The 16,055-nt window shown below is 48.2% G+C and overlaps 1 protein-coding gene across 1 annotated transcript in view; it reads left to right on the top strand.

The window, feature by feature from the left end:
- The window catches only part of lcp2a (lymphocyte cytosolic protein 2a), a 316,451-nt gene that overhangs the window by 27,594 nt on the left and 272,802 nt on the right, over positions 1 to 16,055 (top strand). The window contains exon 2 of the mRNA XM_085996162.1: positions 4,469 to 4,531. Within this exon, the coding sequence (XP_085852288.1) occupies positions 4,469 to 4,531 (63 nt within the window). The remainder of the gene's footprint in view (positions 1 to 4,468; positions 4,532 to 16,055) is intronic.

Genomic DNA, 16,055 nt, shown 5'->3' with positions numbered 1-16,055 from the left:
GGGGACATCGACAGGCTAAGTAAGTGGGCAGAGATTTGGCAGATGGAATACAATACTGGAAAGTGTGAGGTTATGCACTTTGGCAGGAAAATCGTAGAGCAAGTTATTATCTTAATGGCAAGAAACTGGAAAGTACTGAAGTACAAAGGGATCTGGAGGTCCTGGTGCACGAAACTCAAAAGGTTAGTATGCAGGTGCAGCAAGTGGTTAAGAAGGCCAATGGAATGTTGGCTTTCATTGCTAGGGGGATAGAATATAAAAATAGGGAGGTATTGCTTCAGTTGTACAAGGTATTGGTGAGACCGCACCTGGAATACTGCGTACAGTTTTGGTGTCCATACTTAAGAAAGGACATACTTGCTCTCGAGTCAGTACAAAGAAGGTTCACTCGGTTAATCCCGGGGATGAGGGGATGGACATATGAGGAGAGGTTGAGTAGATTGGGACTCTACTCATTGGAGTTCAGAAGAATGAGAGGCGATCTTATTGAAACATATAAGATTGTGAAGGGGTTGGATCGGGTGGATGCGGGGAAGATGTTCCCGATGATGGGTGAAACTAGAACTAGGGGGCATAGTCTTAGAATAAGGGGCTGCTCTTTCAAAACTGAGATGAGGAGGAACTACTTCACTCAGAGGGTGGTAGGTCCATGGAATATGCTGCCCCAAAAAGCTGTAGAAGCTACATCATTACATAAATTTAAAGCAGAAATAGACAGTTTCCTAGAAGTAAAGGGAATTAAGGGTTACGGGGAGCGGGCAGGAATTTGGACATGAGTCTAGGTTCGGATCGGTCATGGCCCTGTGGGTAGCGGAGCGGGCCCAGGGGCCGTGTAGCCTGATCCTGCTCCTATTTCGTGTGTCTAATTCTGTTAGATTCAGGAGATGGTTCTGTGATAGTGGATTGGCGGTTAGGATCAGATCAGCCATGATCTTATTGAATGGCGGAGCAGGCTCGAGGGGCCGATTGGCCTACTCCTGCTCCTATTTCTTATGTTCTTATGTTCTTATCTCATGCTATTTATTCATTAATTCCTCATTTTCACATTGTTCTTCTTCCTTACACTTTACCTCATTCTTGAACTTAAATTGGAGAGCCAACAGCCAAACTGCTTTGACTTGACCCTTCTTCACCTGTTTGATTATTTTTAATTCCTCTAATCTCTTCTCACATGCCTTCATTGGCTCAACGTGAGACTGAGAATCCTTATAGTTTCCTCGACTTTGGGAGTCTGTTCTCAACATATTCCAGAATTTCAGCTTCCATGTTTAGTCAAATTTTAGTCTTTTTCGGCTCTACTGGGATATCTCCCAAGTAATGATCCCTTTTCCCAAGTACCAACTCAATATCTTAGGGAAATAGTTTCTTCCTGTCCCTGACTGGCGAGGTCCGGATTCCCTGTCCAGATTCCCTGTCCGAATTCCTTGTCTGGATTCCCTATCCAGTTCAGTCGACATCACTTTCTCAAATACTTTTCTGTAATAAATTACACTGCCGATCGGGTCCCGGGTTTCGTCACCACAAGTCTGCAGGATCTTAAAGCGTATATCTTTGAATTGACCCGATGCTTAGTAATGTCATAGAGAGGTGAGATTATCATAAAACTGATTTTATTAGAGAACATCAATGACAATTTAAAAGGAAAGCATTTATGCAATGTTTGTCTGGGGAGTGGAACTCAAACCCTTGGGGTGATCAGGCCCCTTAGTCTCCCTTTCAAATGTATACCATGCATCATGGTCAGAAAGGGATGGACCAAAAGGGGGAAAAATTCAGTATCACCCCGTTTGGAGCGCCATTATCGGCAGTGCACAAAGTTTAGCGCCTGGCGCTAATTATCGCCTCCGATGGTAAACTTGGCTTTTATCGCCCCTGGAGGTGATTAGAGCGCTAAATCAGGCGCTTCACACCTGTCTTAAGGCGCAAAGGCCAAGGAGCGAGGCGCTACCTCAGAGCGCTGGCGAAGCTCATATGATGTCAGTCAGCAATGGAACACAGACACACTGACTCCGGCCAGTTCTTAAAGGGGAGTTCTGACGAAAGGTCATCGACCTGAAATGTTAACTCTGTTTCTCTCTTCACAGATGCTGCTTGACCTGCTGAGTTTCTCCAGCATTTTCTGTTTTTATCTTAAAGGGGAAGGTTGATTTTGCTCTCCATCCACATCCTGCTCATTGCAACCTTGAATCTCGGCCTGGAGAGACCTGCACATAAAATCTGCTGGAAAGAACAATAGAGAGACCCAGGGAAAGAGCTCAGAGTGCAGCCCCCACAGTCTCTTCTAAATAGATACAAGGAAGGGCAAATCAAAATGAACCTGCAAAGTGCTGCTCAGTACCCAAAACTCCTTCACACAGCGTTGAATCTCTCCAGAAGTCTCTCTCTCTCTCTCTCAGAATGCGTGGTGCAAAAATGTCACCAACAAAAAAAGGCAGGAAGCGGTCGCCCAGTCCCTTCCTGACGTCAAAACGTTCCCCTCAACCTGTCGTTGCTAGTGGCAGGCGGTAAGGCAGGGGGCGCCACTCAATATCCAGTCCGGGGCATTACCGGGGCATTGCGCACTCGACTGAGGTCACGATCTGCTGGCGCAGGAGATCGTGGCGGTAGTGTTTAGCGCTGCCGCAAAATGTCTAGTTAATTTCACGAGCGGCGCAAACATCGCCGCGCCCGGGCGCTAGTTGCTTTCCGCCCCATTAGCGCCCTCTTAAGGCACTAACAGGAGGTGCAAACAACTGAATTTTTCCCCCAAAGTCTGTTCGTGTGTACAGCATGGGCCCTACTTCAAAGGGGATATTTACTCAGGTCCCCATTCTGTACCCGCTTATTGTCCGATAACCTCCTTACTGATTAAATCAGTCCTAGGTTGCTTCAATGATTAAATCAGCCGCAGGTTCCTGCATTCTGATAGGATGGAAAGCTCCTCATTGGCCGAGCTCTAATTTTAAGATTATGCCCCTTGTTCTTGATTCCCCACCAGAGGAAATAGTTTCGCTGTATCTACCCTATTGAATCGCCTTATCATTTCAAATACCTCGATCAACTCACCTCCTCAATCTTCTAAACTCAAGGGAATACAAGCCTTTACTCAGCATGTCCTCATAATTTAACCCTATAAAGCCCAGTATCATTCTGGTGAACCTACACTGCAGCCCCTGTACCAACACAGCAAGCAATTACAATATTACAACTATAGGGCTCCTTGTGCTGATAAACATAATAGTTAAATTTTCAGTGCAGTGATAGTGTGTGCATTACAAAACTGCCCATGTCTGTGCATCGCAGCATCATCACACGACTCTACTACTCTCTCGGGGTATTCTTCTCCATGTTCCCACCCAATATCGGCTAGGATCACAGCAGAGAATGATGAGACATTCGGGTGATAGGGCCTACTGTTGCATCACCGGGACTTCCCTTCCCTCCCCAGCTTGGATCCCCCTTGCCTCTCCTTGCCCACCCATTGTATGCAAATCAGGGGGGAGGCCGGGTCCCTGGTTCCCAGCAGGTTTACCCTCTGGTCTGCCCTGCTCACAGCCACTTCCCAGGGCTGCCATGTGGGAGGTAAGCCCCAGTTGCCCCAATGGAGGGACAAGGCCATGAAGCGGCCTTCTCCTTTTCCAGTCAGCCCCAAGCACTTACTTACCTGCTGAAGCCTTTGCTCTAGGCCTAGAACCTTCAGTGGAACCCTTCATTCCCATCACCAGAGCTCTTCTGTCCCTTTAAGATCCCTCTCTGCTGTCTCCTGCTACAGCACAGCCGGTGTTTCCTGGATTGCATTGACGGGCTCCTTCTTAACAGTGGAAATCTGTGCATAGGCAATAAGCTTCCACCCAGGAAACTGGTTCGGGGGTGGGGGTCTGGGACCGGCCAGAACTCCACCCAGAAGAGTAAAAGTTCCTCCCCCGCTACTCTTTTGTCAGCAATGTATAGTTCCCTCAAAGGCACCCCACTCCTTTATAGTGAAAGTATCATGACATAGTCTAAAGAAAGAAAGACTTGCATTTTTATAGTGCCTTTCACAACCTCAGGATGCCCAAAAGTGCTTTGCAGCCAATTAAGTACTTTTGAAGTGTAGTCACTGTTGTAATGTCCAATTCGCGCACAGCAAGATCCCACAATGAGCAATGCAATAATGATCATATAATCTGTTGCTTGAGAGATAAACATTGTCCAGGGCACTGGGAGAACTCCCCGGCTCTTCTTCGAAATAGTGCCATGGAATCTTTTACAGCCACCTGAGAGGGCACCTCCGACAGTGCAGCATTCCCTCAGTACTGCACTGGTATGTCAGCCTGGATTATGTGTTCTAGTCTCTGGAGTGGGACTTGAACCCACAACCTTCTGCCTCAGAGGTGACAGAGTGCTACCCACTGAGCCAAGGCTGACACCAGTTGAATGAATTTCTCGAGCTTCACATTATTTTAAAATGCATGAAAGCTAATTTTATCATTATTTTTGTGTTCAACAGTTGGACTGGAAAGACTGTGAAAAAGTTGTAAGAAAAAACAATATTAGTGGGCAGAGATTTCTGGTAAGTACTCGGTTCCTTTTTCGAATTCTTCTGATGTATCAAAATATGTATTCCATCCGCTGTTAAATCTCTTATCTTGAGCTGTCCCACTGACTATGCGGGTGAAGGCATTACTGAGTGTGGTACAGAGCCACGCAGAGAGGAAGGCCCCAGCTTCCATCCCTGGTCTGTGCTGAGTTGCGTCAAAGGATCTCTACACTCCTCAGCCAGGGAAGGGAAAAAAAGCGACCTAGAAATTAGGCCAGAATCCAGATACGTTGGGTATCAATAAGGAGTGAGGTTTCTATTTACCCCTTACAAGATCAATGGCATAGGAAGAGTTGGAGCCAGGAGCTTGTCCATTGCCTCACAAGGACCCGGTGCAACATCGGTGGGACTAGATGGTGGCTGAGTGTGGGTAGGATTGTAGACTGAAGAAAACGAGGATTATTATTAAAATTACAGAGGGGCAGATAGCAGTATTACTGCTGTCTTTCTAGGGAGGGGGCTTACGCTACTACCCGCTTCCCTGGCCAGCCACTCTTCCACTGCAGCTTGCAGCCTTTGGGGTGCCCTGGATGCGTTCCCAGTTGCACAGGCATTAGCCATGACTTGCAAAGTATGGGAGCTCCACTTGACCCTCCAAAACCTTGGCAGCAGGGGTCGTGGGTGTGCCTATCCCTGCAATTGTGCAGACTTTCAGCCCCCCTTTCTCTAACTTTACCCAAATGTGATTGGTGGCAACAGGCAGCCTGGATTCTACTTCTTTTGGTAGTCTACACCAGCCACTCTACAAAGAGCCCGGGCGATGGCCATCCCCAGTTTACTGCTGGTATTTATACCTGAAGAAACACAAAAGCTACAATAGCATTGTGTTTGGGCCGACTGAACATTTCTCAACTTGCGCAAGGGTGCAGGTTAGGCTTGAAAAGATTTTTACTTCGAAACTCAATTCAAAGTATGTCTGAAGTGCAGGCTTCCCGTCAGATTTCCTGATGTTTAAGTGCAACTTTATTATTGCAAGACCAACAGTTCTGAAGGGTGCTGACACGGGTTAGGCACTGACCTTTCACACTCGCACTTCATTTTCTCAAATGTTACATTCAGAAAACAGTATTAAGTCACAATGGAACAATCTCAAGAAAAGGAGTATAAAAAAAAGAAAGCTAGTCTTTTCCTTCTGGCCAAAGAAAAAAAGAATACTGTGGTAAAATTCTCATACATGAAAGTAATGCAGTCCAAAATGCATTATAACAGTAAAATCTGATTTCCCATGCCAAGCCTTGTATATGGCAGAAAATGCTGGAAAAACTCAGCAGGTCAGGCAACATCCGTGGAGAGAAATTTGAGTTGACGTTTCGGGTTGGACCCTTCTTCAAAACTGGAAAGAAAAGAAACTAGATCGGAGGCAGGGCTGCGATCGGACAAAAGAATAAAAGAAACAAAAGAAGTAAAAGAGATTAGAAGCTAGACGAGATGGTAATAGGCTGGGATTAGGTGTAAAGTGTACTGGCAGGGCAAAAGATAGCTGCCAGGTGTGAGAGAGAAACAAAAGGAAAGGGGAGGGGGGAAAGGAGTGGAACAATTACAAGAGAAAATGAAATGGGGGCCGAGCTTATGATCTGAAATTGTTGAACTCGATATTGAGTCCGGAAGGCTGCAGACTGCCTAATCGGAAGATGAGGTGCTGTTCCTCGAGTTTACGTTGAGCTTCCGTGGAACAATACAAGAGGCCAAGGACGGTGAGGTCCGAGTGGGAATGGAGCGGTGAATTAAAATGACAGGCGACCGGAAGCTCCGGGTCACCCTTACGGACTGAACGGAGGTGTTCCGCAAAGCGGTCACCCAATCTGCGTTTGGTCTCCCCAATGTAGAGGAGGCCGCATCGTGAGCAGCGAATACAGTATACTAGATTGCGAGAAGTACAAGTAAATCGCTGTTTCACCTGGAAGGGGTGTTTGGGGCCCTGGACAGTGGGAAGGGGGGAGGTATAGGGGCAGGTGTTACATCTCCTCCGCTTGCACGGGAAGGTGCCAGGCGAAGGGGAAGGGCTGTTTGGGGTGATAGAGGAGTGGACTAGGGTGTCTCGGAGGGAGCGGTCCCTGCGGAATGCTGAAAGGGGAGGGGAGGGGAAGATACGTTTGGTGGTGGGATCACTTTGGAGGTAGCGGAAATGCCGGAGGATGATCCGTTGAATGTGGAGGCTGGTGGGGTGAAAGGTGAGGACAAGGGGAACCCTATCGTGGTTCCGGGAGGGAGGGGCAGGGGTGAGGGCAGAAGTGCGGGAGATAGAACTGACATGGTCGAGGGCAGTGTCAACCACAGTAGGGGGGAATCCTCGGTTGCGGAAAAAGGAAGACATGTCTGAAGCACTGGTGTGGAAGGTGGCGTCGTCGGAGCAGATACGGCGGAGGCGGAGAAACTGGGGGAATGGAATAGAGTCCTTACAGGAAGCGGGGTGGGAGGAAGTGTAGTCCAGGTAGCTGTGGGAGTCAGTGGGCTTGTAGTAAATATTGGTCGATAACCTATCCCCAGAGATGGAGACGGAGAAGTCGAGGAAGGGAAGGGAAGAGTCCGAGATGGACCATGTGAAGGTGAGGGAAGGGTGGAAATTGGAGGCAAAGTGAATGAAATTGTCAAGTTCGGGGCGAGAGCAGGAAACGGCACCGATACAGTCATCAATGTATCGGAAAAAGAGGTGAGGGAGGGGGCCCGAGTAGGACTGGAACAAAGATTGTTCCACATAGCCCACGAAAAGGCAGGCATAGCTGGGACCCATGCGGGTACCCATGGCAACACCTTTGATTTGGAGGAAATGAGTGGAGTTAAAGGAGAAGTTGTTCAATGTGAGAACAAGTTCAACCAGGCGGAGGAGGGTCGTGGTGGATGGGGACTGGTCGGGCCTCTATTCAAGGAAGAAGCGGAGCGCCCCCAGGCCATCCGGGTGGGGGATGGAGGTGTAGAGGGATTGTACGCCCACTGACTCCCACAGCTACCTGGACTACACTTCCTCCCACCCCGCTTCCTGTAAGGACTCTATTCCATTCTCCCAGTTTCTCCGCCTCCGCCGTATCTGCTCCGACGACGCCACCTTCCACACCAGTGCTTCAGACATGTCTTCCTTTTTCCGCAACCGAGGATTCCCCTCTACTGTGGTTGACACTGCCCTCGACCGTGTCAGTTCTAGCTCCCGCACTTCTGCCCTCACCCCTGCCCCTCCCTCCCGGAACCACGATAGGGTTCCCCTTGTCCTCACCTTTCACCCCACCAGCCTCCACATTCAACGGATCATCCTCCGGCATTTCCGCTACCTCCAAAGTGATCCCACCACCAAACGTATCTTCCCCTCCCCTTTCAGCATTCCGCAGGGACCGCTCCCTCCGAGACACCCTAGTCCACTCCTCTATCACCCCAAACAGCCCTTCCTCTTCGCCTGGCACCTTCCCGTGCAAGCGGAGGAGATGTAACACCTGCCCCTATACCTCCCCCCTTCCCACTGTCCAGGGCCCCAAACACCCCTTCCAGGTGAAACAGCGATTTACTTGTACTTCTCGCAATCTAGTATACTGTATTCGCTGCTCACGATGCGGTCTCCTCTACATTGGGGAGACCAAACGCAGATTGGGTGACCGCTTTGCGGAACACCTCCGTTCAGTCCGTAAGGGTGACCCCGAGCTTCCGGTCGCCTGTCATTTTAATTCACCGCTCCATTCCCACTCGGACCTCACCGTCCTTGGCCTCTTGTATTGTTCCACGGAAGCTCAACGTAAACTCGAGGAACAGCACCTCATCTTCCGATTAGGCAGTCTGCAGCCTTCCGGACTCAATATCGAGTTCAACAATTTCAGATCATAAGCTCGGCCCCCATTTCATTTTCTCTTGTAATTGTTCCACTCCTTTTCCCCCCCCCCCGCTTTCCTTTTGTTTCTCTCTCACACCTGGCAGCTATCTTTTGCCCTGCCAGTACACTTTACACCTAATCCCAGCCTATTACCATCTCGTCTAGCTTCTAATCTCTTTTACTTCTTTTGTTTCTTTTATTCTTTTGTCCGATCGCAGCCCTGCCTCCGATCTAGTTTCTTTTCTTTCCAGTTTTGAAGAAGGGTCCAATCCGAAACGTCAACTCAAATTTCTCTCCACGGATGTTGCCTGACCTGCTGAGTTTTTCCAGCATTTTCTGTTGTTATTTCGGATTTCCAACATCTGCAGTATTTTGCTATCGTACTTGTATATGGCATGTACTTCTTCTTCACAAACATTACTTCTTGCATCACGATTTTGTATCACACTTTTTAATGTCAACTTTTAATCTTGAAAATCCACGTATAACCATTTACAACAACAACAACATGTATTTATATAGCGCCTTTAACATAATAAAACATTCCCAAGACGCTTCACAGAAGTGTCATAAGACAAAAAAATTGACACCGAGCCACACAAGAAAAAATTAGGGCAGATGACCAAAAGCATGGTCAAAGAGGCACATTTTAAGGAGCGTCTTAAAGGAGGAAAGAGAGGTAGAGAGGCAGAGAGGTTTAGGGAGGGAATTGCAGAGCTTAGGGCCTAGGCATCAGAAGGCACGACCACCAATGGTTGAGCAATTAAAATCAGGGATGCTCAAGATGGAAGAATTAGAGGAGCGCAGATATCTCAGGGGGTTGTAGGGCTGGAGTAGATTACAGAGATAGGGATGGTCAAGGCCATGGAGGGATTTGAAAACAAGGATGAGAATTTTGAAATCGAAGCGTTGCTTAACCAGGAGCCAATGTAGGTCAGCGAGCACAGGGATGATGGGTGAGCGGGACTTGGTGCAAGTTAGGACACGGGCAGCCGTGATTTGGATGACCTCAAGTTTACATAGGGCCAGCAGTACGTTGGAATAGTCAAGTCTAGAGGTAACAAAAGCAGCAAATGAGCTGAGGCAAGGATAGAGACGGGCGATAATGGAAATTGAAACTCATTGAAACCCTCAAAACTGGGATGGATAGATTTTTGTTAGGTAAATGTATCAAGAGATATGGAGCAAAGGCAGGGAAATGGAGTTGAGGTACAGATCAACCATTATCTAATTGAATGGCGGAGCAGGCTTGAGGGGCTGAATGGTCTACTCCTGTTCTTATATTCCTATGTTTGCTTGATAACCTTTGGGAATCAAGGAGTATATGTACAGTACTTCCTTAGAGACATCAGCCGTGGTTCAGTGGTAGCACTCTCACCTCTGAGTCAGAAGGTTGTAGGTTCATGTCCCACTCCCGAGGCTTGAGCATGTAATGTGAGACTTCAGTGCCGTACCAAGGGAGCCCTGCATGGTTGGAGGTACCATTTGTTGGATGAGATATTAAACCGAGCTCCCATCTGCCCTCTCCGATGGACAAAACTAATCCCATGTTGCTACTTGAAGTAGAGCAGGGGACATCCTGGCCAATATTTATCCTTCAACAAATGCCACTATCATTTATCTCATAGCTGTTTCTAGGACCTTGCTGTGCGTAAATTGGATAATAGCAACAGGGGTCGGCCATTCAGCCCCTCGAGCCTGATCCGCTTTTCAATCAGATCATGGCTGATCTGCATCTCAACTCTATTTACCTACCTTCAACCCCTTGTTACCCTTATCCAACAAAAACCTGCAGGAACATTGCCTCATTTTCCTACGTTATTACTGTAATGTATATACCTTTAAGTGGGGAACTATCTTTTACAGCTCATGTATACTGCAGTACCGGCAGTGACCACACCTGTATATAGCCCTGAGTAGTAATCTGTACAGATCAGTTCCACTGTGAGCCACGTTGAGTAAACACCTGTTGTACCGTTCTCTGCAGTCTGTGTCTTATTATACACGGACGCAACATTGGCGACGAGGCAAGTTTGAACCTACCTGCAACTCTGCATCACCTCCCGGGGATTCGTTCCTGGAGATCAGTGGATTGGAGGTCAAGGCCAGAGACTCGGGCGTCGACCACGGGCAACCGCCCAGTCATCCAGCAGAGACTCGAGAATTGCGGGGGAGGCTGTCGAGAGCCAGGCTTGGCTTTCCAGTCGAGGTGGCCCAGCGAAATGGGCTGGCAACAGGTAGTGTACAGACCCTTCCCGGACAGCGGCGGGCTAGAGCCCGGCCGAGCGGCACAGCAAAGGGCCGAGCAGCGTCGGAGAGAGGGAGAGAGAGATGCGCAGAAACCCGCGAGGCGCCGCCATTGCCACGAGGACCGCCAAGAGCGGCGTTGGCAGCAGCGCAGGAGAAGCACGCGAAACCTACAGGGTGCCGCCATTGCCACGAGAACCGCCGGGAGCGGCGTTGGCAGCAGCGGGGGAGGAAGGAAAGCGCGAGAGATGCAATTTTAAGCCATTGGGAGACGCCATTTTAAACCACACCCAAAATGCCGAAGAGTGGCAGTATCACCGCATTTGACAATGAAGTTGAAGATTGGACTACATATGTCGAACGAATAGAGGTGTACTGCAAGGCAAATGAGGTATCAGATGACAAGAAAGTGTCAGTATTGTTAAATTTAATGGGTGCAAAGACGTATGGTTTATTACGAAATCTAGTAAGCACAACGAAGCCGATGGAAAAGAGTTTTGAAGACATAGTAACGATACTAAAGGAACATTTAAACCACACGCCGCTGCTGATCGCAGAAAGATTCAAGCTTCACAAACGGAACCAGCATAAGGATGAAAGCAATGCTAATTATTTAACAGAACTGTGCAAACTATCGAAACACTGCCAGTTTGGAGCAGGACTGGCAGATACCTTAAGGGACAAGTTTGTGTGTGGGCTTCAAAGTGAAGGAACCCAGAAACGGCTTTTATCTGAAAAGGACCTTACGCTGGAAAAGGCTTTCAGCATTGCGGTACCATTTAAAGCAGCAGCACGGGGCGCTGCAGAGATACAACAGAGACCACAAGAATATGGCACAAACGAAATGTCATATGGAACAGAGAAGTGCTATCGCTGCGGCAGAACAACACACGACCAGAATGATTGCTGGTTCAAAGACAAAGTGTGCAGACAGTGTGGAAAAGTAGGACACATAGCACGAGTCTGCAGGTCGGGAAAGGAAACCAGCAATAAGAAACCTACCAAAGGAAAGTACAAGAAGGTACATAAGATAATGGAGAATAGTTCAGATGAACAAAAGAGTGATAACGACTCCGAAAGCAGGGAACTGAGTTGTCTGAAACTACATAATGTGATCACAACGGAGGATCACCGAACCATTTGGGTCACTCTCAAGATAGCAGGAGTCCAGGTAAAGATGGAATTGGACACAGGATCAGCCCTAACAGTCATAAACTGATGGGACTACGAGCGGCTATTCTCACACATACCCTTGAGAGACACAAAAATTATTTTGAAGATGTACACGGGGCAAAAAGTTTACCCCAAAGGAAAAATAAGGGTGACCGTTATATATAACGGTAAGGAAACACCAAAACTAGACCTGTATGTATTGCAAGATGGAGAACCACCATTATTGGGACGTGAATGGATCCGGAAAATACAACTGGATTGGCATTCCATACAGGCACTGACTGTGGCTGACAAAAAGGATGACGACTTCACACCTGGGCGACTGTCAAAGATCCTAACTGACGCGAAAGAAGTGTTCCAGCAAGGACTCGGAACACTAAAAGGCATGACAGCGATGATTAAAATTGAAGAAAACGCAAGCCCAACATTCTTTAAGGCCAGACCAGTACCTTATGCGATCCGCCCAGCCGTCGAAGCAGAGCTGGAGAGTCTGGAATGTTCAGGTGTACTGTCCAAGGTAGACTGGAGCGAGTGGGTTACACCCATCGTCCCTGTGATGAAAAAGTCGTTGAGCAGCACGCCTGGGGAACCAAGGAAGGTTCGCATCTGTGGGGACTTTAAGGTAACCGTGCACCCGGTCCTTCACACCGTACAATATCCACTTCCGCGGATTGAAGATATTTAGCCTCGCTATCTGGGGGGAAACGCTTCACTAAGATTGATCTGGCCCAGGCGTATCTGCAAATGGAGGTAGAAGAAGCATCAAAGAAATACCTCACAATCAACACCCATAAAGGTCTCTACCAATGCAACCGGCTGGTATTCGGGGTAGCATCAGCTCCGGCTATTTGGCAGAGGGCAATGGAACAAGTCCTGCAAGGGATCCCAGGGACCTAGTGTTATTTGGACGACATCCTGGTCACGGGCGAAAATGACAGTGATCACCTTGCCAACCTGGAGCAGGTGCTCACTAGATTGCAGGAATATGGGCTCCGAGCTAACTGCCCCAAATGCGAGTTTTTTAGAAAACAGATCTCGTATTGTGGCCACGTTATCGATAAAGAGGGGTTACATAAGTCCCCAGAGAAGATTGAGGCAGTAGTCAAGGCTCCAGCACTGGAAAATGTGTCACAACTGAGGTCGTTCCTCGGGCTGGTAAACTACTACCATAAGTTCTTGCCAAATTTGTCTACAATACTACACCCACTGAACACCCTACTGCAAACTGGGGTGACATGGAAGTGGAATGACGAATGTAGACGAGCTTTCCAGAAGAGCAAAACACTAATCACATCGAAAGAGGCATTGGCCCATTACAACCCAGCATTACCAATTCGGTTGGCATGTGATGCGTCACCCTACGGCATTGGAGCGCTGCTGTCGCACAAATTCTCGGACGGCTCAGAGAGGCCAATAGCCTTTGCGTCACGATCACTAATCTCAGCCGAGCGTAATTACGCCCAGATTGACAGGGAGGCCCTCAGCCTAGTGTGGGGAGTGAAAAAGTTCAAATATTATATCTGCACGGGCAGAAATTCACCTTGCTGACTGATCACCAGCCTCTTGTCTCCATTTTTAATCCGAAGAAGGGCGTTCCGGTGATGGCTGCGCAACGACTACAAAGATGGTCACTTTTTCTAGGGGCGCACCACTATGAGATTGAATATATGGGCACGAAACAGCATGGAAATGCTGATGGGCTATCACGCCTGCCACTGCCTGCTGCGGAGGAAGCACCAGCAGTGGATCCTGTCGAAATATTCCATTCGACTATAGTTGAAAACCTACCGGTAACTAACGCTTGTATCGAAAAGGAAACCCGAAATGACCCGACACTGTCTCGGGTATATGATTTGACGGTGAAGAGATGGCCAGCACATGGCGACTCACTGTTGCCAGCATTCTCGACAAGGAGAGAACAGCTGTCAGTGTGCCGGGGGACCTTGGTGTGTGGATCCCGAGTGGTAATTCCACCCAAGTTAAGGGATAGAGTGTTCAATGAGCTTCATGAGGGTCATCTGGGAGGGGTAAAAATGAAAAGCCTAGCCAGGGCTTATGTGTGGTGGCCGGGAATTGATAAACAAATCGAGGACCTGACCAAGAGCTGCTCAGGATGCCAGAAAGTCCAAAATGCACCACCACAGGCCCCTCTACACCCATGAGAGTGGCCCTCATCTCCATGGCAATGGGTGCATATTGATTTTGCTGGTCCATTCATGGACTCAATGGTTTTAATAGCCGTGGATGCGCACTCGAAATGGCCTGAGGTCATCAAAATGTCCTCCACCACCACGAAGAAAACTATTGCAGTCCTACGGGCCATTTTTGCCAGGAATGGCTTGCCAGAACAGATTTGCTCCGACAACGGACCACAGTTTGTGTCCAAAGAGTTCCGGAGGTTCTTGAAAAAGAATGGGGTATGGCATTACACATCCGCCCCGTATCATCCAGCCACAAATGGATTGGCTGAGAGGTTCGTACAAACCTTTAAGAAGGCAATAAAGGCTATGTACAATGACAACATTCCGCTGCAGCACAAGGTGGACAATTTCCTGTTCGCCTACCGGAATGCGGCACATGCAGTCACCAACCAGGCCCCAGCCATGATGTTCTTTAACTGCAGGTTAAGATCTCGCCTGGATTTGCTCAGACCAAATGTACGAAGAGATGTTGAGAGTAAGCAATTCCAGCACATCCATGAGAAGCCAACAAGGAGCTTCAATGTAGGGCAACCAGCCTTGGCCCACGACTACCAAACAGAAAAATGGCAGCCAGGAACGATATGCACACGGCAGAGCCCACTAATGTACACAGTGGACGTTGGGGAGAGCATCGTGAGACGCCATGCTGACCAGATCCTAGAGTCACAGGAACAAGTCAACCCCATGCCTCGCCCATACGTACCTGGTGATGAACCCGACGTACAGGTCGCGTCTACCCCAGAAACAGTAGCATCGGAAGCTGATGAACCAACCGACGACAGGGGGCCAGAATCGCCTCCGCACCAAGAGCAAGACACTCGGGAAAGGCGCTATCCAGAAAGGATCAGGAAGCCTCCCCAAAGACTGAATATATAAATAGACTATTTTCAGCTAATGTTGCATATTAAAAGTGTTAATTGTAATTAGTTTGATATTTAATTGTTAAATGAGTGTTATGGTAGTGTTAATCTAAAAGGGGAGGAATTGTAATGTATATACCTTTAAGTGGTGAACTATCTTTTACAGCTCATGTATACTGCAGTACCGGCAGTGACCACACCTGTATATAGCCCTGAGTAGTAATCTGTACAGATCAGTTCCACTGTGAGCCACGTTGAGTAAACACCTGTTGTACCGTTCTCCGCAGTCTGTGTCTTATTATACACGGACGCAACAATTACAGTTCAAACAAAATTAACTTAAAGTGCCTAAGATTGTGAAAGGTGCTATGTAAATGCAAGTTCATTCGTTCAGGTCATTAGGTGAATTAATTGGGGTGCTCGATTGGGTAGATTGTACATGATCTGCTTGACAGAGTACCTTTCCACATTCCTATGTTTTTAAACCTATTCATTGTGCTAAGAAGGAGGTGAGAATATTATAAGTACTCACTTCATCCAAATTAAAGGTGCTGCTATGGGAACCTGCACGGACCCCAGCTATGCCTGCCTGTTCATGGGATATGTGGAACACTCTTTGTTCCAGTCCTACTCAGGTCCCCTCCCTCACCTCTTTTTCCGGTACATCGATGACTGTATTGGTGCTGTTTCCTGCTCTCACCCTGAACTAGATAAGTTCATTCACTTTACTTCCAATTTCCACCCTTCCCTTGCCTTCACATGGTCCATCTCCAACTCTTTCCTTCCCTTCCTGGACTTCTCCATCTCCATTTCTGGCAATCGGTTTTCAACAAACATCCACTACAAGCCCACCAAGTCTCATAGCTACCTGGACTACACTTCCTCCCACCCCGCTTCCTGTGAGAACTCTATTCCATTCTCCCAGTTTCTCCGTCTCCGCCGCGTCTGTTCTGACGATGCCACCTTCCATACCAGTGCTTCCGACATGTCTTCCTTTTTCCTCAACCGAGGATTCCCCTCTACTGTGGTTGACACGGCCTTTGACCGTGTCCGTTCTATTTCCCGCACTTCTGTTCCCACCCCTTCCCCTCCCTCCCAGAACCACGATAGGGTTCCCCTTGTCCTCACCTTTCACCCCACCAGCCTTCACATTCAATGGATCATCCTCTGCCATTTCCGCCACCTCCAACGTGATCCCACCACCAAACACATCTTCCCCTCAC

This window comes from Somniosus microcephalus, chromosome 8 (assembly GCF_052327205.1).
Source record: "Somniosus microcephalus isolate GS21.2 chromosome 8, FLI_Smic_1.0, whole genome shotgun sequence".
Classification (NCBI taxonomy): Eukaryota; Metazoa; Chordata; class Chondrichthyes; order Squaliformes; family Somniosidae; genus Somniosus; species Somniosus microcephalus.
The sequence above is the reverse complement of the archived record's forward strand: the minus strand, read 5'-3'. Positions and strand labels throughout refer to the sequence as shown.